The sequence below is a fragment of the Dasypus novemcinctus genome, chromosome 5 (assembly GCF_030445035.2).
Source record: "Dasypus novemcinctus isolate mDasNov1 chromosome 5, mDasNov1.1.hap2, whole genome shotgun sequence".
NCBI lineage: Eukaryota > Metazoa > Chordata > Mammalia > Cingulata > Dasypodidae > Dasypus > Dasypus novemcinctus.
This window is the reverse complement of record NC_080677.1, coordinates 59,123,388-59,149,288: the sequence shown is the minus strand read 5'-3', so window position 1 is coordinate 59,149,288 and position 25,901 is coordinate 59,123,388. Positions and strand designations below refer to the sequence as shown.

The following is a 25,901-nucleotide window of genomic DNA, read 5'->3' as shown; positions in this document are numbered from 1 at the left end:
GAAGCAGTACGACAGCATTTGGCAGGGGGGGAAGATGCAGCCTCCTTTTTCAAGACATAACTTCTTTTTAATAATTCCTTTGGATATTGGGAAGGAGAATCACGTTGCTTCTTAACTGCTAATTTGGTGACTTGAGAATTAGGTCAAAGTGACAAAAAAAAAAAAAAAAGTAACCCACAACTCTACCTTTAGTTCGCTTAAGGCAGAAGGAGTCTTTAAAGATTATGTACTCTGTTTTTATTTTAAAAGGACATATGTGCTAGAATCACAGATTTAAAAATGCTGATTAATGCGCTTTTATTTAATTTGTAACTATTGTTTTTTTCCCATTAGTTTCAATTTAATTAAATATTTGTAAATTGACAATGTCCAATATAACTTTCCCTTTCCAAAATTTTCTTCTGTTATTTTTTTGTTATCTCTTATCTCTTGTTTTTTTCTTTCATGTCTCTACTTTTATTGGCTAGGGAGGACCTTATTCTAATGTTTTCTGGACTCTTCATTTTTTCATTTATCAGGAAAATTTCAATCTTTCAAATAATTAATTTTAAGTAACATTAGCTATTAATGTTAAATGATTCTGTGTATAGCTCAGTAATAAGTTAATGATGTAGTACTCAGCCTTTGGATAACCTTTTGTCTGTGTCTTTAGAAGCAGAGAAACTTTACTCCTAGAAGATGGGGCTTGGAATGAACAGTTAAGCCTTCTTTCCTAGTTTTTGTTTTTCCCCTGTGTATTTAAATTTATGGTATTTTCTTCTTTCTTGATGCCTGAATTTATAATTTCAATGGCAATCCACTTTAGTAATCATTTTGGTGGGAAGAGATTCTCAAGATATTGGGCAGCCATGTATGCATTTATGACAATGTACGTTTTCAAGATGGAGCACAGTGCACATTTCTCAGCTTCGGTCTCTCTTATAGTTAGTAAATAGGCAATTTCAGGAATGAATAGCATATATGTCTACTTAAAAGTTTTTCCTGTCCTTTCTTGAACTAATTTTGTTTGCTTAGACATAACAGTCCTGTGTTGTCTGTATATGGAAGGTTAGATAAGAGATGTAACAAAAGTTTCATTGGAAACAAGGGCTATATTCAAATAGAGAAATTACTAAAAAACAAATGAGCTTGTTTCTTCTCTCTGGGTGAAGTGTATGCTTCACAGTTTAAAATAATGAATGATTTTGTTGTTGTTATAGTCTCTTTTAAGCCTATACTACTTATATATATTCGGTGAGACATACATGCTTCCAAATGTTATCTTGTGGAAGAAATGGACATTGGGGAATGTGGAAAAGGGCACGGTTTACTACTGGAGGTGGCTAGCTGTTGGTGCCTTGTTCTCATTTTGTCCATCCTCAGAGAAGGGCCCTCTCTTTTAGGCATATGGAAAAGAATACCCACATTTCTTGCTCCTTTTTGAAGTAGATGAACCTGTGAGTCAATCCCACATGTATGACTATAAGACATGGGATGCCATTTCCATGAGGTGCTTGCATGTTCCTAGGGATTGTGAAGGAAATGTCATAAATAGACATTTTTTTTCCATAATGTAGGAATTAAGTTCATCCTGAAGACTGAAACTTGAGTTTGGAGTGTTCAAGAGACAAAATTGACTAAACAAAATTCTACCTTTCCAGGGTTTTATAGATTTCTCTGGGAAGTTTGCTCTTTTGTTGCTAAAAAGAACAAATCTGGTAGTTTAAAATATATTTATTGGGGGAGTCAGTTGCTAATCATGCTATGAAGATAAGTTTCTTCTCTGTTTTTCAAACTTAGGTTGCTTGGAGAAAGCCTAATATGTGTGGAAGAGCAGCCCTCTCTCCTTTATACCCAGAAATATGTTTCCCATTAATTTCTCTGCTTCCCCAGAGCTCACACTCAGATTCCCCCAGAGAATCAGCTGAGCCAGGTCCCTAGATACCTGCTTACAAGTTTTATTAAAGGTTCCTTGGTAGTTTAGAAGCTGCAAGCAGATCAGGGCAAGCTTGTAGGGAGCTGGGAAACAGCTGGTGTGCTGAGACTAGAGGGGTGCCTGGGCATATCCGCCTCTAAAGTCTCCTATGAAAGTGAAAACATCCAGCTGTGATAACTCATGAGACTTAAACACAAAGAATAGAGGAACTAACTTGTTAGGAAAGCCAAGGACAGACACCTAGGGAGTTGACCACAGGGCAAGGACTAACAAGAACCCTATGAGTGTTAGCATTCAATGTATGCCCTTGGGAATTTTTTAAATACTTATGTTTCTTTGAGACTCCAGGACAATCCCTTAGTGGTAAGCAGGGGAGTTCTTATTCTCATAAGTATAAATGGTTTCTATAATTTAATAAAGAACTCAGAAAAATCCTGCATTTAGATTATATGAGAAAGATACTAGGTTAGTATGACCTCATAATGGGTGTACACCCTCTTCACACTAACAGCCAAGGAGCAGGCTGGAGGAGTGAGGTATAGGATGCAGACACCCAAAGAGTGATGACAAAAATTTAGAATACTTCATAATTTGACTGAGAGCTGTTCCCAAGTCAGTGAGTTTGATTATTTAATGACTGAAGTGCCATATTCTGGCTTCCTTGTACAGATTGTAACTTTCTCAGGGTCTCCACACTTAATGGGAAATGGGAAGCCAACAATTTGAGTCTTCTCTGCTGAGAGATGCTTAGTTAATTGCATCTACATCTGTTTTAAACTCAGTGGGGGTCAGTTTCTTAATTAGCTGTGGTGTGCATGTCCAATCATGGACAGAGTCATCACTTTGGAATGGCAGGCTCCGTTTCTTAAGAACTCATCTTCCTACGGCCATAAATACAGATGGTCAAGAACATGGTGTGGTGCAGAAGAAAGAGGATGAGAATCTGTGTGAGACAGGTCTGGGTTTGAATGCCAACTCTAACTATGCACAGTATCAAGGACACTTGCCTTTACTGAGCTTCAGTTTCCTCAGCTTTAAAAATGGGGAGAATATCTACCCTTTCCTCCACTGCAGTCTTGCATGAATATTAGAAAACTCATAGAGGTAAATCCATTTGGCCATATAATTCTACAGGTAAGATAGGACTTCATCTCAGATAATGGATGCATGGTTTAAAAAGATAAATTATAATGCCTTTCTGGATATATTTACCCTGCAACAATTATAAACACTGCTCTTCTACTAGAAGCCAAATGAAGCTGCTTTCCCATGTCATGCCACTGTCATGCAGGATGCAAACTCCAGGCAGATTTCACGCATTTTTGTCATTGGGTTGGCAAAGCTGTCAAATGCCAGTTTTGAAAGATGAGGCCATCTACAGACATTTGCAAAATGTAGTTCCAAGCAAAGAAATAAAATGAAAATATCCCCTGGCCATTTCTTGTGTGTTACATAGCTTCTGTTTGTTCTTCCAGATGTACTCTGTGCCCTGCTCCCCCTGCTCTGGGCCCAGGCAGGGTGATCTGTCTCAGCACTCTGGCTTCTGGCTGGGCTCATTCCAAAGGGATATCAGCAGACACTGAGAAATGAGAGAAGAGTGAGCCCAGAGTGCCTCACCTACTCTCTGCAGGGTGGCCACGGGCAGCCTTTGTCCCCAGGCAGAAGGTCAGAGTTTCTGTACAGCAGCCCCACCACACAGCCTCTCTACCTTTAGGATCCTATATGCTCCCTCCACTGGTTCATTCGGGCCTGGGGGTGGGAGGTAAGTGCCCTCACTGCTAACTAACCCACTGTGTACCAACCTAACTGTGGACTAATACCCAGGATTGAGCCCACACATTTGAGTTAGGATGAAATATATGAATTTGCCAATTCTGTAGACCAAAGTCCATCAAAGACTGGCCATTGCACATTCAACCAGTCACATCATTAAACTGTTTCAAATATGTTTAAATCGCACTAAAACATAGGCCATTACCAGATTTATAAAGGGAAAAGGTGTTAAAACTAAGGAAGGCAGATTTGCAAGAGATGCTAAAGAGACATTTGTGGTTTTTAAAAATAGAAATACTTACTGAGGGTAAAGTGACTATTAAATAATAGAAACCATGATTATACATTACTTAAACACTGGGCAGATAAATGGAAAATTCTGTAGAGTAAGTGGTTGCTTGTAACCATAGTGCCAAAGAGTGATTGATTTTAAAAATCAATCTGATAGATTTGGAAATTTAATTAACCACTTTGCTGTAAAGCCCTACCTGACTTATAATTAGAGACACAGCATGGCTATGCAAAGGAAAGAACAAAATCTGAGAGTAGAGAGACTGAACTTGAGTTCTTGCTCTCCCATCAAACAATTATGTAATTTGGGGCAAATTACTTTGCCTTTTTCATCCTCAGTTTCCTGATCTGCAAAATGAGGACTCAGGATTAAATAAACTCTAAAATCTAGTTTAGTTGAGATTTTTATTGTTTTTCATATCAGGAACTGATAACGAACCAGCCAAACCTCAGGGATAGTTTCTCTGCCAATAAGGATACTTTTTTTCCCACAGTTTGTTTCAGCCAACATTGATATATGATTTTCTAAATTGGCAGCACAGTGGAAATACCTGGGTGTATACCCTGGCCCCACCTCAAACCTACTGAAAACCTAGCATCGTGTAGACAGCAGCTGTCTAATATTTACAAACATTCCCCAGCTGATTCTGAAGTGTGAACAGGTTTGGAAACCACTGTGAAAAACAGTATATTGGAGAGAAAGAGGGAAGATAGAAGACAAATATCAATTTTTTTTTTGTCAACACTTCTTAGGACAATTCTGGTAGAAGGAATCCAAAGCTGTTGCCAGGAATGGAGTTAAATGATCCAACTCCCCTCTTCTCCAAAGTACTCAGAGAGATGGAGAACATTAACCAAATTTGCTTGCTAACAATGGTGCCTGTGGGCATGAGTTTCCTGTTGTCCCAAATTCTTTTGTCTTTCTTTATGTCAGAGTCATCTTTTTAAGTAATGCAGACAAAGACCATGAAAGTACTTGTATGGATTACTAACACATGCACAGCTGCTGCTAATGTGGTGACAGGCTCAATCCCAGCCTGGCACCCAAAAAGCTTGATGGGATCCATAGCAAAGCACATCTATGACCCATGAGACACATCTTGGGGCCACTGGAAATCACAACTTGAGTGCATCTAGTATCATCTAAGGCCACAATTCATGCTCAGTCAACTTCCCATAGATGTTAATAGTTATTGATTAGTCATGAATACTCATGATTTGCTATATGGTTCTTACTTGGTTACAATTCAGTTTATGATGGTCTACAACAATTCCTTTCAAGAGCTACACAGAAATGATATGCATTGCTTAATACAAAACTCAACTGTAAAAGCAAATCTGGTTATATATGTAAACAATTGCTTACATGAAATAGTAACACCATGTTCACTATTTGTAGATACTATATTCTTGAAAATAAACTTAAAACTAGAATCATGCTGTGCTTACAGGATCCCTTCTCACAAGCTCTCCGTTGGGCACCACTTCAACCAGGTGGATGATGATGATCATGGAGTTCAGAATGTAAGTAAGAAACATGTTCTTGTGCAGTGTTATCCTTTGGCAGCTGAGGCTTCTGGAAGAAAATGTAGCACAGAACATTAGCCAGTGCCTGAAAGGGGAAATATCTGGAGAAAAGAACATTTTGGCAGTATTTAAAAATATTTCCTTTGGCAACAGATGAGAGAAGATAAAAGCAGGTGAGGATTGTCCCATCTTTGACGCTTATTACTACTTTCCTGCTGTTTTTTTTTTTTTAAGTACTGGGGCTGGAAATTGAACCTGGGACCTTGCATGTGGACAGTGGGTTCTCAATTGCTGAGTCATATCGGCTCCCTTGAGTTGGCTTTTTCATTTTTTTGCTTGTTGTTGTTGTTGTTGTTGTTTTCAGGAAGCACCAGGAGCGGAACCTGGGATCCCCACGTGGGAGGTGGGTGCTCAGCCACTTGGGCCATATCTGCTCCTTCAAACAGTTTTTAAAACAGTATTCCACTCATGGTGCTCAAAGTTTTCAGTCCTCAGAGTGACTTCTTACAAGAATAAGTGGTAAAATCACTTTTAATTATAACAAATGCCATGAAATTCATTGAGAAGGCCTCTTATATGAGAAACCATTAGGTTTCAAAGTGTCTTTCAAATCAAAAGTCTACTATTTATTGATGTCACTGGGGGGAAACCGTGTAGGGAGATGGGGCAACAGAGTGTGAGGGCGGACCGAGGCTGCCTGGGAGTTGTGTCCTTTACCCGGTCATATAAGGAGGCTTTTGCTCTCCTAACATCTGATAATTGGAATCAACTTTGTGGTTTCTCTTCTCCACACCCTTCTCATAGCAGAGCTCAGCTACAGGTAAAGAATTTTCAAATTTGATTTCATGAGGCATTATTGTGGTTTGGATCCTACTAGACCAATCCCAATATTGCTGCTTCTCAGTGCCATCCTTTCCAATTTTTTGGGCCCTAAGCAATTTGTTGGATTTTTCATTCCTTTTTCCCCCATTTCATAAGCTTGAAAGTATCATATTTGTGTGGATGTTCATATCAATAAACTTGATTTTGAATACCCTGTTTCACTTTGAGAGTCTGCAGCATGGAATGATTATGCTAGAGGAATAAAACTCTTGAATCTAGCTATGTGACTAAGGAAATGTTTCGTATAAAGTACTTCATCCTGTGAAAGCTGAAGACATGCAATCTATGATGCCAATAACTCATCATAAAAACTATTCCTAAAATATCTTCATGAAATGAAGTGAGAATCTCCAGAATTTTGAAAAGGAAATTCCTGGAAAGATGAAATATGTGAGTGGTCTGTGTTTACCATACTTTCCTATATTTCCAAATCAAAGGAAAGGGGGTTGTCAATTATCTGTATTAAAAAGTAACTTTAAATGCTAAGTAATGAGGGCATCTGTTAGAGCATATATTGATTATTCCAGGTACATTTTTCAAAGTTTCCAAGGAACACAAGTATTAGTAAAAAGTTAATAAATAATGTTTAAAAATTCTCAACTTGTTGAGCACAGTAGAATGCAGAACTTTATCTCTAGGAGGCAGGATATGGTAACGATGAGTTTTAAAGAAGCACTTTCACATCCATATACTACCATTTGCTATTTTATTTAGCAGTAGAGAACATATTAAATAACCTGAACCTAATTGTTTTTATAATGGCACTAAAGGTAACTTGCAACTTTAGGAGTTTAAGGAGAAAAAATTTGATAATACCAAGCTTCATACCCATTTATACTGCAAAACATGCATATTGCAACCGTACAGTTAACACTGTTGAATCTGTGATGTACCACCCTCTGTATAATCATAATAGAATTTAGAATTCTCACTGGGAGGCAAATAATAGCTTCATTATTGGATTCAATTTGGCTTAGCCTAATGAAAATTTACATTATCCAGAATTAAGGAGTATGATGTTATTAATGAATCTATAATACAGCACTGTTATTCTCATGCCTGTTCTGTTTTGTTTGTTTTTGTTTTTATAGGATAGAGTTCAATAATCAGCTGATGTACAACATTAGCTTGTGTACAGAGAACCAGTGGCTACGGTTCATTCTCCAGCGTAAACCAAACTACCACAAATAAAATTCCACTTCCTCTACCTCTAGCTTACTCTCTGGCCTGCTTACTTTATGGCCTGTTACTTTCTCCTCACCTCCCATTAGAATAGAAATGCTAAAATAATTTGTTTTGTGCACTAAGAATAGTGTCTGGCATGCAGTAGGGCTTACTTTTCATTTGTTGAATGAAAAATAATATATAAGACACATTTTCTTCTGGGAAATGTGACCGTTAATCAGTTTTCTAGTACATCAGAGGACTACATTAAATTCTATTTAATTTCAGACCTTATATGTAGTATTATACTGAACATTTGCAAAATTATTTCATCGGAAATTAGCTAACTAATATTGGATATTATCCTATCATTTGACATTAGTTGAAAGATGTATACAAAAACTGTAAGATGTACACAATGAGAAAATAATGGTGGAAAGTTTAGATAAACTGCTAGCCTATAAAATAATATAACTAATACATAACAGGAATTTCTGTTTCTTGAAGGTTCCAATATAACTTCTGCTCACTGAGTCTTAAAAATTGTATCTTACTTACTTTATGACATTTACACTCAGCTTTTTAAAGTGGGTTAAATGTACTTTAAACTGACCAAAATTCATTTAATAATCCAAAAAATATTATCATTATTCACAATAATGCAGGCCCCCAGGTAGACGCCAAGGATATATCAGTGGACAGAATAGACATTTTCTGCCTTAATGGGTCTTACATATTATGTAATTATTTATTTACTGCTATTATAATAATTTCTCTGAAGGAGAATGGATTAATTTGATATAAGAACTTATGTCTTTCATTGCTTCCACTTGAGTCTCTGTCACTTCAGTGGACATGAAAGAAATAATAACAGCTTCCTTTCAGATCTGAAATATCTTAAGTAGAAATAGCACAGGGAAGCTGACTTGGCCCAGTGGTTAGGGCGTCCGTCTACCACATGGGAGGTCTGTAGTTCAAACCCTGGGCCTCCTTGACCTGTGTGGAGCTGGCCTATGCACAGTGCTGATGTGCACAAGGAGTACTGTGCCATGCAGGGGTGTCCCCTGCGTAGGGGAGCCCCACATGCAAGGAGTGCACCCCAGAAGGAGAGCCGCCCAGCGCGAAAGAAAGTGCAGCCTGCCCAAGAATGGCACCGCACACAAGGAGAGCTGATGCAGCAAGATGACGCAACAAAAAGAAACACAGATTCCCGTGCCGCTGACAACAACAGAAGCTGACAAAGAAGAACACACAGCAGATAGACACAGAGAACAGACAACTGGGATGGGGGGAGGGGTGGAATAAATAAATAAATCTTAAAAAAAAAAAGAAATAGTACAAAACTAATGTTAACTATACTATTTCCTGCTAATAAAAAAATAAACATTTAGATGGACAGAACATTAATCTTTGAATGATTCCTATTAGATTCTCTGATAGTGTGAGGATAAAACAACATAACATACTTCTGCCTTAGTCTAACCAAAGGACCATTCATTTGTAAGGATGAGATAATTATTTACTTGAGTGTGAATCTCAGATTAAAGCCAAACATTTTCAAAGTTGCAGTTTTACCTGGTGTAATTCTTTCATATTAAAGAGTTTGTTTCAATTTATCAGTACCCTAGGTGTGTATGCATGTGTGCACATTTTTTGAACTTGTGGTTGTGCAAGACAGCATTTAATATTTGCAATGAGCTTTGTAGATTACATAAATAAGTTTGAAATCATAGCATGAGGAACAACAGTATTTGCTCCTTTACAAGGCAGAGTAATTTTAGTCCTATTCAGGATAAAAATGGATAGTAGCAAATAATGAAACAAGTGAAAGTTGCTATGAATTTGCTGGTGCATGGGAAACATATGCATTTGTAATCATTGCTGTGATTGGTACAAGCCTAAGTTATATCTTCCAGTGTCACTTTTTATTTTCCTTTACATAAATATCTTTGCCTTATTCATAATGGACATGGTGAGGGAGGGAAGGAGAGGAAATTATGTGGAATGGATTGCATTAAAGCTCATAGGAAAATGTTTAACACAATATATTTTCACCTTTCCTATGTGACAAGGCACTTTATGCCTTTGTGTTAAGCAGTAAAATCCTTATTGTCCAAGAATTCCCTTTCAATAATAATTCTTTTCCTGTTACTACTATTCTATTCCCTGAAACAGATGTCATCTCCAGGAATGACCAACAGTTATATTTTGTGCCCTGTCATGTCAGGGGCAGTTTGGGAGAAAGGAAGCTATCTTTGGTGCCATTGATTTCCCTGGGGGAATAGGAAAGCAGCTAGAGATGTAAAATGCAGATCATATAGAAGATAAGGAGAAAGAGTCATCCGCCCATCCAATCTGTAGATATGACATGGAATAATGGGGAATACTGAGTACGATGATAGAAGAATCAGTGTTCTTTCATTCTTCCTTTTTTTTTTCTTAAACTTACATGATTACCAATACTGTCTCCAAAAGGGATTTTATTAATATTTCAACTCTTGCTTGACTGTCTCTTACCTAATCCATCTAACAAACCCTAACCTTTAACCATCACTCTGCTATCTTCCACCTGATTTTCTTTTCTCCTATATTTTGAAATTTCTGAATTCATTAGTTCATGACCCAACGTCAAAACTTTTGGTACAGGGAAGCGGATTTGGCTCAAGTGATGGAGCATCTGCCTACCACATGGGAGGTCCAGGGTTCAAACCCAGGGTCTCCTGATCTGTGTGGTGAGCTGGCCCATGCACAGTGCTGATGTGTGCAAGGAGTGCCATGCCACGCAGGAGTGTCCCCTGTGTAGAGGATCCCCCACACAAGGAGTGTGCCCCGTAAGAAGATCCGCCCCATGTGAAAACAGTGCAGCCTGCCCAGGAGTGGCACCGCACACATGGAGAGCTGATGCAGCAAGATGACGCAACAAAAAGAGACACAAATTCCTGGTGCCAGTGACGAGAATGCAAGCGAACACAGAGGAACATGTAGCAAATGGACACAGAGAGTAGACAACTCGTGGGGGGGGGGGAAGAAATTTTAAAAAAGCAATAAATCTTTAAAAAATATCAAAACTTTTGGTACAGTCTTTTGCAAATGTGGCCATTGTGGCTTTTGATCTACTCCCTGTCTTCCAACATATATATCTACTTTTAGGAAAGAGTAATTAATATTCAAAATATTTAACAATCAGTAAGGCATGGGTACCCGTCAATCAAAATGGATGCTGGTGAGTGTTCTATTATTGTGCCTTTCTTGAGAGAATACAATAAGATGTTTAAGTATTTAGGATTATTCCATAGAAATGCAAATTGATAAACTCAAGTGAATTTATTGCGAACTTGCTTAACATATTCAGGAACCAAGCCCAAATGAATGTTCACCTATGTAACTTTCTCAAGCCAGCCTTGCCAAGAACATCTTCATCTCAATTTCTGTATTGATATTTGCTACAGGCATCTATATGAGAGGACCTGCTGGCTAATTTGATGTTTCTTTTCAACCTCTCTTTACATATTATTGCTCCTATTTTTTCCTGGAAATGTTCCAAATATTGTTCTAAAGCAATGTTAACCAGTGAACCAGAAGTAACTTGTATATCATCCTGAATGAAATTTTAATTCTGCCACTTTGGTATAATTAAAATCCTTAGTATTACCTTTGCTATGATTTAAATCACTGAAACTTTTTTCTCTAGGTTGAAGACGGCATATAAGATCAATGTTCCTTTAAAATAATGATGACTTTTTATATATTTCTACATTTGTTTTCCAATAGCAGAGGGAGGATGATTCTTGTTTCAGGGTTACATAGCCCTGCCTGCATACTAAAGATAAAATCATATTACAATTAAAAATCTGCTTTAATGATATCATTCTGAGTAAAATTCCAGGATTTTTTAGCAAAGGACTAACCATTCCACATCTCCTGTTATATTCCACAACTTTGAATTCCTTTGCAGGTCTCTTTAGCCTGTGAGTTTGAGGAAGACACCTGCAGAGCTATTCCTTTTTATTGACCCTATCAGGCACATTTTAGGAGTTCTGAGGTCTTTACAGTGAGATTTCAATGGGGTGACTATGAATAGAGCATCGGCTTTCAGCAGTAGAGTTGCATGTAACTTCATCTAACATTTCATTTTGGGTTCATGAAAGTTTTACAAATCAGCTGTTTGGATTTTGCCAAATTACTCAACTCTGGGAATACAGAATTAGCAAGGGAGTGTTTCTTTTTTTCTCAGGTTTCATTCATGCTGTCATTTAAGGGCATAAATCATAAAACCTTCAGTTGCCATAGGTAGTAAAGATTTTAAGGAGAAAGTGGAGTATGGAATGTGGGAAGATAGTGCTAATTAAAACAAAAATCCAGTGACATAACAGAATTTTTTTTTCACAATCACTTGAGTATTTAAAAAATACAAATTGAAAAAACCAGTTTGAGAATTCAGGAGCATACTTTAATTTGAAGGAAACAGATGTTCTTAATATTTTTAATTTGGGTAGATTTAGGACATGATTGAGAAGAAGTATAAAAATCAGACCTGCCGTCTTTTAGGTTTAAGTATTTAGCATGTGTATTTTCATACCCTGTCTTTGCTTGTTCTACTCTCCAGAACAGCTATTAGGGTTTATATATTCCCATAATTATATTCAGCTTATAAATCAATAAGACTTGCTTCTTTTCCTAGATTCAAGTTACTGCTTGGGGTTCTTGGAATTGAGAGACAGTAGGACAAAATCAGGTACTTCCTAGAGAAACCGTCCCTACGTTCTTTCAAGGGTTTGGCCAGAATCATTCAGCTTTGGGACTAACTGGAGTTGAGTAATATTTACTTTGTCTTGTGCTGCATTATAAACACTCATCATCAGTGACTTAATATAGAAATGAGCATTAAAAGGAATTCTTATTTTCTTTACTATTTGGCTTTCACACCTCATCACTTATTTAAGTGGCTGGAGAAGTAAAGAACTAAGTAGTTCCCCTTGAGATGTTTTACCTTTAAAATCATAAATGCAATTATTAATTGCATGATTACAAATTTGGGGACTTTTTTCTTTCAGGTTTCTTATAATTCTATTATAAAATTATAATGAATAGATTTTTAGTGACAGATTTTAAAAATCAAAGTTGTTCAAGAGTCACGATGATATATTTATTCACCACATTGAAGCACAGTTGAAAAATGAACTGGCATTCCAAGATTAATCATGATATGTGTTTACTTGGCTGTGTTCTTATCATTATAATTGAAAATATTCTTAATCTAATTCTAGTAATTAATCCGTCATGTCTTGTTGCTTTGTTTATCAGTTTTTCTCCTGGTAAACATTTATGGAAGTAGCTCATTGTTTCTGTCATAATTTGCTTTTCAGTTAGCAACAAATTGCTGTTCAGTTACATTGCTTGGTTGATATAAGAATCTTGACCATGATATGGACAAAGATTAAAGGGGTAGCAAGGAAAAATAATGAGTTGTGCTAGGGGTTGTTTACAGGTGATCCCTGTCGCCCTCCCCAGTTTAATTTTCTTTAGTATGGCCATGGTAATTGTAGCAATTTGATATTACTGATGAATTCCAACAAGAAATATTGGATTATGTTTGTAAACTGATCTTTTCCTCTGGGCATATTACATTATATTGGATTTAGAGGTTTACTTGATTAAGTAATTATGTAAACCTCTTGTGCCAGTAGGGCATTGAGTCCCCACCCACCAAAGGGTGGGACTCACAAATAAAAGGCATGGCAAAGGACAGAGTTAGGGCTTTTCTGATGTTGGAGTTTTGATGTTGGGGTATGATGTTGAAGCCTTAAGCTGGGCCCCAGGAAGTAAGCACACAGAGGAAGGGGAAGTAAACCCCAGGAAGGGAGGAATCCAGGAAGCCTGAACCCTTGCAGATGTTGGCAGCCGTCTTGCGCCAACATGTGAAAATAGACTTTGGTGAGGGAAGTAACTTAGGATTTATAGCCTGGTATCTGTAGGTTCCTACCCCAAATAAATACCCTTTATAAAAACCAACCAATTTTTGGTATTTTGTATCAACACCTCTTTGGCTGACTAACAGAGAATTTGGTACCGAGGAGTGGTGAAGTGCTTTTGCAATTACCAAAATGCTGGAATGGTTTTATAAATAGGTAAGGGATATTTTTTAGAGGAATTGTGAGATGCTTGATGGAAAAGGCCCAGATTGCTTTGAAGAGACTGTTGATAGCAATATGGATGCTAAAGAGACTTTCTATGATGCCTTAGAAGTAAATGATGAAACTATTATTGGAAACTGAAGGAAAAGCAGTTCATGTTTTAAAGTTTCAGAGAACTTAGCAAGATGAACTCCTGGTGTTTTATGGAAGACAAAATTTGAAAATGGTGAGCCTGGGAAGTTAGCTGAAGAAATTTCCAAAGTAAACCCGGAGAATGTGGCTTGGCTTCTGCTTGTAGTTTATAGCAAAATGCTAGACAAGAGAGATATGCTGAAGACTGAATTGTCAGGCACAAAGAAAACAGAAACTGAGTCTGGAAATTCCAATCCTCTGAAAATCAAGCTCCCAGATGAAAGAGCCCCATTGGAGGAATTAACTAAACTTGGAACTTGTAAGATTGAAGATGCAGTTATCTAGGAAAGACTTGTGGAAAGTCTTACTGTCTGATGGCTTGGACCCCAGCTTCCTGCATGCTAAACCAACAAGGTTTTTGAGAGAGCTGTATGAACAAAACCACTGTTAGCCTGGAATAAAAAGAACATGAAAAGGAGAGATTGAAGGAGAAAGAGCTTTAAGAGGAAAATCATGGAAGCTGAGATCTGGAATTAAGACATCACCTTGGGCCAAGAGAGGAACCCACCCATGTGTACAGAGAGGATGAGTTTGCCCCAGCAGTAGAAAAGGCTGGATGTTTCTGTCTGATGTTCCAGGAGAGTTTTACTACCCCAGGGTACAGAGAGGATGGAGCATATTCCCCAAGGATTACAGTGGTTAACATCAGCACCCCACAGGTCTGAGAGGGGTGGACCTGTCCCCCAAAGGTTAGGAAAGGCTAGGTGGTCAACTTTTTGCTCTGAGAGGGTTGAGCCTGTATGCCAAAGGTTAGGGGAATGTTGTCTTCACATCACTGTACTAAGGGGGTTAAGACTCTAACCCAAAGATTGGGTAAGGTGTGGCAAACACCCCAACACTTTTGGAGGGAGAGGTCTGGAGCTTGGTTGACATCCAGATGCTTGATGAGGATGGAATCAAGATGGGTGTTGGGCAAGCCAGTGGAGAGGATGGGTCCCTATGGTCCCAAGGAGAAGAAACCATCTTCTTAAGAATGACTCCCAGACTTTGAAATCTAAGAGAGGATTCCCTGCAGGTCTACTGAACTGTAGAGAAACCATGACTCATGTTTCCCTCCCAATTTCTCCTTATTGTCATGAAAATGTTTATCCTTTGTCTATTTGTGTATTGGAAGTAGATGAATTGTTTTTTAAGTTTCAGAGGTCTATAGCAGACAAGACTTTGCCCCAAGACAAACTGTATTTCTTTAAATTGATTGTGATATGATTTAGTACTTGCATTGTAACTGATGTAAGTTTTTTAAAAAAATATTGTAATGTCTTTTTGGAATTCAGAGGGTGGAATGTAGCAGTTTAATATTATTGATGAATACCAAAGAGAAATATTATATTATGTTTGTAAACTGATCTTTTCCTCTGGGCATACTATATTATATTGAATTCATAGGTTTACTTGATTAAGTAATTATGTAAACCTCTTGTGCCAATAGGGCGTTTAGTCCCCATCCTTTGGTGGGTGGGGACTCACAGATAAAAGGCATGGCAAAGGACAGAGTTAGGGTTTTTTGATATTGGAGTTTTGATGTTGGAGTTTGATGCTGAAGCCTTAAGCTAGAGCCCTAGGAAGTAAGCATATAGAGGAAAGAGAAACAAGCTCCAGGAAGGGAGGAACCCAGGAAGCCTGAACCCTTGCAGACGTCGGCAGCCATCTTACTCCAACACATGAAAACAGATTTTGGAGAGGGAAGTAACTTAGGCTTTATAGCCTGGTATCTGTAAGCTCCTACCCCAAAAAAATACCCTTTATAAAAACCAACCAATTTCTGGTATTTTGCATCAGCACCCCTTTGGCTGACTAATACAGTAATATTTTGACAAAAAGTCAAATCAAGATTCTATTATTCAATATATTAATTGCTATATATTTGCCTACCTATCAAATATTTTAAGTATGGAAGATTATTTGTTGTTTGGAGCTTTGAAGGAGATTTTCTTTATCACTTATATAAAACCAACATTATTACTATAACTACTAATAATAATGATTATGATAATAACAGTATTAATGATATTAAACACCTACATGTCACTTATTATGTGTTAGATACAAATCCAGGAAATTTGCATTTATTATCTCATTTCTATCTCATTTTACTTCAGCTTTTAACACATTTACTGAACTGCTGTGGATCTATAATGTCTCCCCATGCAGATTACTTTGAATCTATGTTTGTGAATACACTTCAGAAAACCAGTTTAGTGCTATGTTATCACTACCTTATTTATTTATTTATTTATTTAATTTACTAACCACCCCCCCCCCCGCCTTTTGCAGCTTGTTTGCTGTCTGCTCTCTGTGTCCATTCACTGAACACTCTTCTGCGTTTCTTTTGCTTGTCTCCCTTTTTGTTGTGTCACCTTGCTAAGTCAGCTCTCCATGGCACTTGCAGGCCGGGTGGCACTCTGCGGTGCCCAGGCCAGTGGCTCTATGCAGCATTCAGGTGAGCCTGCCTTCACAGGGAGGCCTGGAACACAATCCCAGGGCCTCCCATATGGTAAACGGGAGCCCAACAGATTGAGCCACAGCTGCTTCCTTCAGTACCTCATTTTCACTGTTTGCTATGATGCAAATTCATGGTTATATGAAAAACTCATATACAAATTCATGATTATATGAAAAACTCCTATGTCACATTCATCTAAAGATGGCAAGTTCTTTAAAATATCCAACTTTCTCCTTGTGTACTTACTCATATTTTGCTTTCTGGCATAATTTGTGTACTTACAAAGCTTAAAGGGAAAATGCCATTTGAACTAGGTTTCACAGAAACTCATGCACTGATGTACTTTTTAATTCCTTTTTATATATTTTTTGCCAACAAGTCTCCAAAATCTCACCATTCTGAAATTTTAGTTAAGGAATCCAACCAGATGGTAACTGTCAGATCATTTCCATAGATTATTGCATCTACATTGGCTCTAGAACATGTTGACTATTACTTAAATTTAGTGTAATGACTTTAGGAAGCTTTGATAAAGAGGTCTTCTGTGTGAACAAAATAAAAGCCCTCTGCTGATGGAAGTATATCATGGGAGTTTCCGCATTGTGTATGGCATCCATACTTAGCTCCTGACCCATCCACACAATGGAGAACAGAGTACGAAGATTTTTCCTAGCCAACCCAAGTCTCCAAAACAAAATATAGAATATACCACTTATAGGGGAACAACAGTAGAAAAGTGTAAATCAAGAGATTCCATGCTAGTGTGGAAGTTAGGATTCTCATGAAAGGGTAATGTAGTGCTTTATATCTTTGATATAAAGATATAAAGGTTTAAGACATCTTAATACAATCATATATTATGTTTCCACATAGATTTTCAAGTCATTTTTGAAAAATATCGAATCAATATTTCTAATTCTATTATTGTGGAATCGGCTAGCTATACCAAGTTAATCATTTTGTCATAGTTAATGAAATCAAGTGAAGAGACACAGCCTCACAACAGAAACCCTAATTGGAATTTTGCTCCTCATAGTGTCTTAGAAGATCATCATAGTTAACAGTGCTCTGTTTGCTGGAGCAAAGCATTGATACTTGACAATAGGCCATATTCTTTCAGATATTCCCTTTAATCCTGGTTGACTGAGCCAAGGCAAGAAGGAAGATTCAGTCAAGACTTTTCTTCCTTACCTTGGGAGCCAGGAGATTAACCATTGACATGGCCTCACCAGCAATAACTTTCCTCTGGCCAAATCCACTTATAATACAGGTCATAATTAGTCCAGGGGCATTTGAACTTATGGTCATGCATATCCATATATCAAAGTAGACTTAAAGGAAAGAGGAGGATCTTCAATATTTAATGGAATATTAGCCATTTACACCGTACTGTCTCATTTTGGGAAGAAAGCATTATAACCTTTGCAAATGTTATGTCTCTATCCTGTTCTCAAATATAAAGTTGAAAAGCATATTTGAGCTCATTTCATTTTTCTTGCTACTTCATGACATCCTAATATCTCTTGCATGTCTCTTGTGATCTGAAAAACACTCACCCTATTACATGCCTGAAGAATTTACCATTTATTCCAGTAGCTTAAAGAAGAAAATAAAAAAGCAGATACTGTAAGTGTACTTACCTGAAAAATAAGAAAATCCCCAGGGAAATCACTAAGGTAAAAATCGACAAAGAATGGCCCACAATCGCCAAATAGTACAGAACATATGCATTCTGGAAGAAAAAAAAGTTACAAAAACAAATAGATAAATAAGTAATTACAGCAAGGGAAAATATTTCTATTCTTAAAAATCATGTATATCAACAAATGGTTTCCTTTGTTGAAAATTCTACTAAAATAACCCAAAGAATCCAGAGAATTAAATTATTTTTTATCTTTCCTAATATGAATTTATGGGAATAAATGGACCCATTTTCAAAGAATAAAGTGCTGAATTAAATCTCATTCAAAAATATTTATATCAGAAGGAGGTTTAAAGGCATTACAAATTATAATCCCTAGCCCTGTATGTGATATGGGCAGGTTTTAACTTACGGGGTATTATTATAGACAGTGGATATGTCTAGCCCACAGAATTGGCAGAACAATAATCTATTTTCCAAAGGCTCCCAACTCCAAGCAGTATGAATGTAAATAAGTAGCAAGGACTACGGTGGGAAGGTTTCTGTACTTTTGTTAGCTTAGGTTTAAAGTGGTATCAATAGCATTCAGCAGCCCAAAGAAGCTGAAATCTTCCTCTTTGACAGTCATTTGTTAAGTCTTTCCCCACAAACATGATTATCCTTTACTTCTCTTTTAGTATTATGTGAGTTGACTTAGAAGTATGTTTTTCTTTATAAAAAGCATAATATCACAGCACTGTTTCTTTATTCATCACATTCCTTTTTTCACATGATATTAATATGATTTACTACGCAGAAAAGAGAGATATCGATTCCACCTCTCTCTCTTTCTCACAATTTTGACAATAGCTCTTGCAATTAATATTATATAGTTAATTTCATTAGTGGTAATTGAAATACACTTGAATCTGTTGGAACTGGGAATTTTGTTTTCACTTGCTGATCTTCTTTCCTAGCATAATTTGCATATTGTATTGTAGTTCTAATTTCAGAAGGAAGAAATCTCATTGCATTTGTACAATTCTTAAAATGTAATTAATTGAAGAAATAAAATGAAAAATAGTGATGGCATTTTTGCTTTATTTGAAGAGCATTCTTAATCACTTGGATTTCCTGAATAACTGTTAAATATTGTAGGATTATTAGTTGGCAATAGAAAATGCTTTATGTGGTGGAAGGAACTTAAGACTGGAATCAGCAGATCTAGTTTTTACTTGGAGTTTACCATTACTATTCTGTATGACCTTTGTAAGTCTGTCATTTCACTTCTCTAGACTTCAGTTACCTTAACAGTAAAATAATTTGGTTGAGCTGGAAGATCTTTAAAGCAGTTATATGCTGCTTGTGAGACACACCATTAAATTCAAGGATACAGAGGGATTAACTGTAAAAGGATGAAAAAAGATGGACTAGGTAAACATTAAGCAAGGTAAATCTAATTCATATGTAAAATACTAGACAGGCCCAGACATTGAGGCAGGAAGATACAATTCTAAATTTTTGTGCTCCTAATAACAGAGGCTCAAATTTTATAAATTGTCACCTACCAGTAGTTGATAGAACACACAGAAAGAAAAGAATCAACAAAGCTATAGAAAATTAAATACGATAAAAATTTTTATGTAATTCATATATAATAAATGTTGTACCTAAATTTGAATAATGTTTTTTCAATTGCACAAAGAATAAACTAATCATATGCTGGTCAATAATGCAAATTTTGAAACATTTCAATTAATTGAAATCTTACAGAGTATCTTCACTGACCACAAAAATTTAGAAATCATTAAAACAAGATAACAGTAATAAAAGTCTTGCATATTGGGGGATAAAGCAATACATTTCTAAATGGCCTTTGGATCAAAGAACTCATAATGACATAGCAAAACTTTTTGGATACAGATGAAGCTGAAAATAGTGGGAGGTTTGAAGTTTAAAATGTATATGAGACCATTGAAAATCAGTAATCTAAACTTTCATCTAAAGAAGCTAGGGAAAAAACCCAGAAAATTAAATGTGAAGAACATAAAAAGAAGGAAATAGTAATGACAAAGAGAAATTAAACATACAATAAAGAGGAACAACAAATCCAAAACCTAATTCTTCAAAAAAGTTAATATTAATCCCACCTAACAAGGCCGCTCGAGAAAAAAAAAGACCCAAGAGGAATGAAAACATGTCAACATAAAAACTTATGCATATGTGTTTAAAGAGCCGATTAGTCATTATAGCCAAAAAAAAAAAAAAAACAACCAAAATGTCCATCAAGTGATGGATAAGTAAAATATGATATGCCATAAAAAGTATTGATACATGCAACAGCATGGATGGACGAAACTTGAAAAAATTATGCTAAGTGAAAGAAGCCAGTACCAAAAGACCACCTATTTTTAAAATCTGATTTAGATGAAATTTCCAAAATGGACAATTTATAGAGACAAGAAAGTAGATTAGTAATTGGTGAGATGTGGAGGGATGGGAAAGTGGGGTGGAGGAAATGGGAAGTTAGTGGGTATAATGTTTCTTTTTGGGATGATGAATATGTTCTGAAATTGGATTATGCTGATGGTTGTACAACTCTACAATATACTAAAAATATTTAAATGTACACTTTAGATGGGTGACTTTATGGTATGTAAATGATATTTCAATAGAGCTGTTTAAAAAATAGAAAAAAGAGAAAAGACACAAATTTTAAAATGGGGTATTACTACACATCTTACAAATACTAAAATATTAACAAGAATATGCTATAAATCACATCATTGCAATATTTGAAAGTTTAGATGAAATGGACAAATTACTAGAAAAATATAATTCACCAAAACTGACATAAAAGGAAATAGAAAATCTGGAATTTTCTTAAAAACATAAATCCCATCATGGGTTCAGTGAATACTATTTACCTTGTCGTAAATTACCTGATTCCAAATGCTCGTGGAACTCCCATTTACACTGAGTGCTGACCAAGAGGTAAATCTGGTAATTTTCTCTAATGCCACTTCATAACATTCCTAGACCTCATAGGTTATCATCTGATCTCCTTCTATAAAATCTGTTAACTTCTTAGTAGTAGATATTTTACAGATATGAATTCATTTCCATGTACATATAATGGCATTATCATCCCAAACTGAAAGTCAAAATAGAACTTACCTTCAGTTTCTCAGGAGTGAAAGCATTACACATCGTATAGTTGGACCAGGTTCGATTGTTCTCAGGATGTTTAAACCAAACTCCCTTTTCATCACAGTATTTTGTAACCTTTTCTGTGAATGAAAGGTAACAATTATTACATTAATATTTCAAAATCATAAGAAGGAAAAATAACAAATTAAAGCTTGAAAGCCATTCCAGAGTGTGAATCACTTTTACAGAACTTGAATATAAGTCAATAGAGACCACCATGAATCATGCATTATACAAGGTGTTTTAACACATATTGTCTTATTTTATCCTCAGCAGAGTCATGTGAAGCAGGCATTACTATCTGCGTTTTACAAACAAAGAAACAGACAGTGAGCGAGGTTATGGAGTTTGAAAAGGAACTACATAGTGGGTGAGCCAGGATTTAAACCCAGGTCTGTCAGACTCCAAAGTGCTACCTACACTGTATCTCATATTTTTAAATAGACATTAAAACTTCTGATTATAGATGGGAACTTTGTGAGAAAATCAAGGCTTATATCTTCATTCATTAATACAGAATGCTTTTGATTAGGTTGACTATGTGAAACTTTAGATTTTGTGGGCCAAAATGGTCAAATATTGGCAATATCACATGGCTAAATCCAATAGAACAAAAAAGTTGGAAGCTAAGAGATGTATCAAGAAGTTGTATTTCTGCTTTCTCAGAAAGACTTCATTGAATGATCTCTCTTCATCCCACAGATAATATATTGGGGATTGATAGCTTTAGCCTTCCCTGTTTACTTCTTTAAACATCTCTTAGGTATTCATCTTTTTGGAGACCGCTAGTGTAATTTGCTGACTCAGCTGGATCAGCATATTAAAGATCTCCACCTCCGCTGCAGGGCAGGCATTGTGTTAAACACTGTGCAGAATTATCTTCTTTAAAATTCATAATGACACTTTGAGATGGGTATTGGTTTTCCCATTATACATATGAGGAAACTGAGGCTCAGAGAAATAAAGGAAATTTCCCTTCCACAGCTATTGAGTACTAAGGCCAGGGATCAAATCCAGGTCCACTTGAATCCAAAGTTGTCACAGAGCTATTAAGCTCTGTATCAAGCCTCACGGTCTCGTGGATTGGAGACTGTAGTCAGAGGAAAATGCAACGGCCGAGCCCTTAGTGTTAAGGCGCAGGTGCAGGTGAGAAGATAAGATGATAGAAATGGCACCTGGGAGTTGGATTTGGCATAGGAATCCAAGAAGTGCTGGTTTGGCTAATGGGGAAGGGGAATAAGCAAAAAGTGGTCAGAAAGGTGAGATCAGATTTGTCAAGAGATTAGCACCAGCATTGACCTTGTTTTTATCTCCATTCATCCTCCCCCACATTGAATATGCTACACGTTTCAAAACCAATATATCTTTAGCAAACAACAAAGATAGTATTTGAATAGAATTAAACTTTAGCTGGATGATCTAAAAACACCAAAACCCAACCCAAACCAAAACACCTCATTTTACTATTACAATACTTGCACAAAATATTTTAATTAGGTACTGGGACTTCAGAAAGTGAAGTTCCATACATACTCAAGATTATCTATACTCTATTCCAATGACCTAAAGAATAATAAATTTTTTTTTTTTGGCTACAAGGTAATATTAGAATCTAACCTCCTAACTAGCTTAGCAATTGGAAGACAAACTTATATTCTATTAAATAAATTATAAGTAATGAGCAAGTAAATATTAAAATGACTGCACTTGCCAAATTTAATCGACTATTCAGGTTTTCTCTAGTTCTCTAAATGTACACCTATAAATGAGTTTATTGCCTCAGAGATCATACAGCAACTCTGGATTAATAGAATGTATTAAGAGATTTTACCCAAGTACTTTGGAATCTTCACAACGTTTTGATCTTTGATAATTTCTTAGGGAAAATATTTTTGAAGCATTTTCTTTTTGCATAGGCAAAGGTCTGTCATTCCTATGGATAACCTTTCCATATTGGCTATTTTTTAGCAAAAGAATATGAAAGCCTTAGGATCACATATTAATATTAGGAGGACAATGCCATTGTTTTAAGGGCTAAGCAAAAAACTAATGTTTAAAAAAAAATACCTCACTTGGCTGAAATATTATTGAGAGCTGATATTTTAAAAAATTGCCCATCACTAATTTTGGTTAGTCAATATGCTAAAAGCTACCATGAAAATGCTGTTACCTTTGACAGTTTTGGTGAAATTCATTTTTCATTGTATGAATGATACATAGAAACTATTAAACTAAACACAAGGTTTAAACCACTAGTTGTAGACTTGCTTGTATATCTGCTCCAAAAATTATTTTAAATGGATGAAAAACCACACTTTTTTAAAAAAGCAAAGGATAGTTTCAAGCACTCTACCAGAATCATTACTGCTTTGGGTAAATCTGTTAAAAAGTTAAATAGAAAAATTTAGAACTGTGAATTTGCTGAGACAGTCATTGGGTAATACCCATTTAAGAATCACCATTGGACTTTAACTATGTTTCAAGAAGAGTTAGCACTAATCAGGATAGAAAAATTGAGGATGAAAATTTATCAATGATTTTGCTAATGCTATTTGACAATGATGATCTTTCCAAACTTACTTGCAATTTTAAAAAAAGTGGTTTGTAATGGCAGCATTCTGTCTTTATTATATTGTCGGAAAGTAGTTTTTTTGTTTTATCAAAATGAATAAGCAACAATAATAAATCAGTAATTTGGTTTTAACAAGGTTATGTAGCTATGGATGGCAAAACATGTTGCATGCAGAAGGAGGGGTGTTCCTTGTGATGAAGTACATTCTGCTATTGGGATGGAACTTTGGTCTCAGAGACAAATGGGCACATGAGCTCTTACCCTTGAAGGAAGCACAAAAAGCATCTTCCAAATATTGTTTATGGATAGACTCTTTTCTCTGCTCTAACCTGGGTCCTAAAGACTTTCTTGCCTACATTTTTCTATAGGACTGCTGCTCCCACATTAACTGAAGTTTCACTTTCAGTCTATGGGCTGAAACCTCTTGCTTCATTCATAGCGAGTGAGGGTAATCAAGTGGGCTGGTTGGCCCTGAAAGAACTACTCTCTCCCAGGAGAAAGAAGCCTTTACATTTCCTAATTTTCTGGCATGTGGCAGAAACTGATCCAATAGGTCCTGGAAAAATCTCAGTCAAGTTTCATTTGCTATGTTCCCTTAAGCATAAAGCAGATATTACTTCCTCTCTTTACATGCCATTTCTAGTCTAATCCAGCTAACTCAGAGAAGACCCTCCTTGTTGGCACCTTGGTGTTCCCCTCTACTGATTTGAAGTTCTAATTCTCTGCCTGGATCTACTCCTTTTAGGACACTGAAGGAAGAAGGAGGAAGATGAGCACTGTAAAGTATGAAGGGATTCCTGAGTTTTGGTTATACCACGTCTTGACAGAAGAAATGTGGAGCTTGAGGTGGAATGGCTTTGTTGCCTGATCCCTGTTCCTACAGCCAGCCAGTTCCTACATCCAGAGTTACCTAAGCACCTTCTGCAGCCTCAGGCTGGCTCTACTCTCAGGAACAAATTATCAGTCATCAGCAATGTCCTGCATGTTGGGTCCATAGCTGGTCCCACTTAGTTTTAGCATCTGAGCCTCCTTTTGAACTAAGACTTAAACCTTTTTATCTTAATCTCAGATTTATTTTAATGGGACAGATTTTCTGTCTAGTTTCTTAGCACAGAGCTTTTCTGTTCCCAAGGTCACTGGAGCTGAACTGCTACTGCCTTTCACCCATTTGGGACTTACCCTGGTCCACTGCTTTTATCAGACTCATCTGATACTGTGCTCTGCCTCCTCTGGCTGCCTGTGCTACTTAGTGTACTGGATTGAGCTCCCTGGTAGCAGTCACCTTCTTATCTGGCCTTTCTTATTGCTTACTACAGTTTCCCCAACTCGGCTGATTATTTAACCACAAAAATAACTTTTAAAAACCCTGATGTCCAGGCTGCAATCCAGACCAATTTAATCAGAATCTCTGGGATGAGGTTAAGCAGAGGACTTTTAGAAGTCCCACATCTTCTCAGATAAATTGAGAATTACTCACTTAACTCTAGGCCAGACCCAATCCCAATCCCCATGCCAGTGTGTCTGTCTGGTCTCCAGACTGAGCCTGTTGCATAAACTTATACATGCCTCTCCTAAGCCATATCTGCATTGCTACCATTCACCTACCCCTCAACTTGGATTCCAGATCTCTATCCTTTGTGGATACCTATAAATCCTAAGATATATAACTCTAGCTCCTTAGCTTCCCACTCTACTTGATACCTGGTACTATTAAGATCTTTATCCTATCTGAGCATTCCAGGCCAATTTTTAACCTCACCACTGTGACAGGCCTGAGGTCTGAAGGAAAAACATACCCTCCTTTGGATGTTCTAAAAATATTTCAGCCTACACTTGTTGGTATGGAGATCGTCATGCCTAATAAAATACAATTTCTCAAGTGTTCTTCTAAGACTATTGTACTTATATAGAAAGGACTAGCGAGGCCTCAGGAGATGTAGTTTCACTTGTGTTTTGTATCAAGAATTGTGTGAGCATAAAATGAGATAATCCATATGAAAATGTTTTGAAAAATAAAAACTCATATTCAGTAGAAAGCACTCCTATGTTACTTTCATAACTAAAATGAATTTAGTGTCATTGATATACTTAACACAGGTTTACTGGCTGTCCATGGTGTGTAGGCACAATGCTGACTGTTATTATCATCCATTATGACAGTATTAGTCTTATTTACT

The 25,901-nt window shown here is 36.6% G+C and overlaps 1 protein-coding gene across 2 annotated transcripts in view; it reads right to left on the bottom strand.

The window, feature by feature from the left end:
- The window catches only part of CALCR (calcitonin receptor), a 169,323-nt gene that overhangs the window by 33,550 nt on the left and 109,872 nt on the right, over positions 1–25,901 (bottom strand). The window contains exons 6-9 of one of the 2 annotated variants that reach the window (XM_058296970.1): positions 22,328–22,372; positions 21,120–21,232; positions 17,962–18,053; positions 5,429–5,555 (exon numbers count right to left, since the gene is read on the bottom strand). In XM_058296970.1, the coding sequence (XP_058152953.1) occupies positions 5,429–5,555; positions 17,962–18,053; positions 21,120–21,232; positions 22,328–22,372 (377 nt within the window). The remainder of the gene's footprint in view (positions 1–5,428; positions 5,556–17,961; positions 18,054–21,119; positions 21,233–22,327; positions 22,373–25,901) is intronic. The other variant, XM_004475695.2, reaches the window with a different exon arrangement.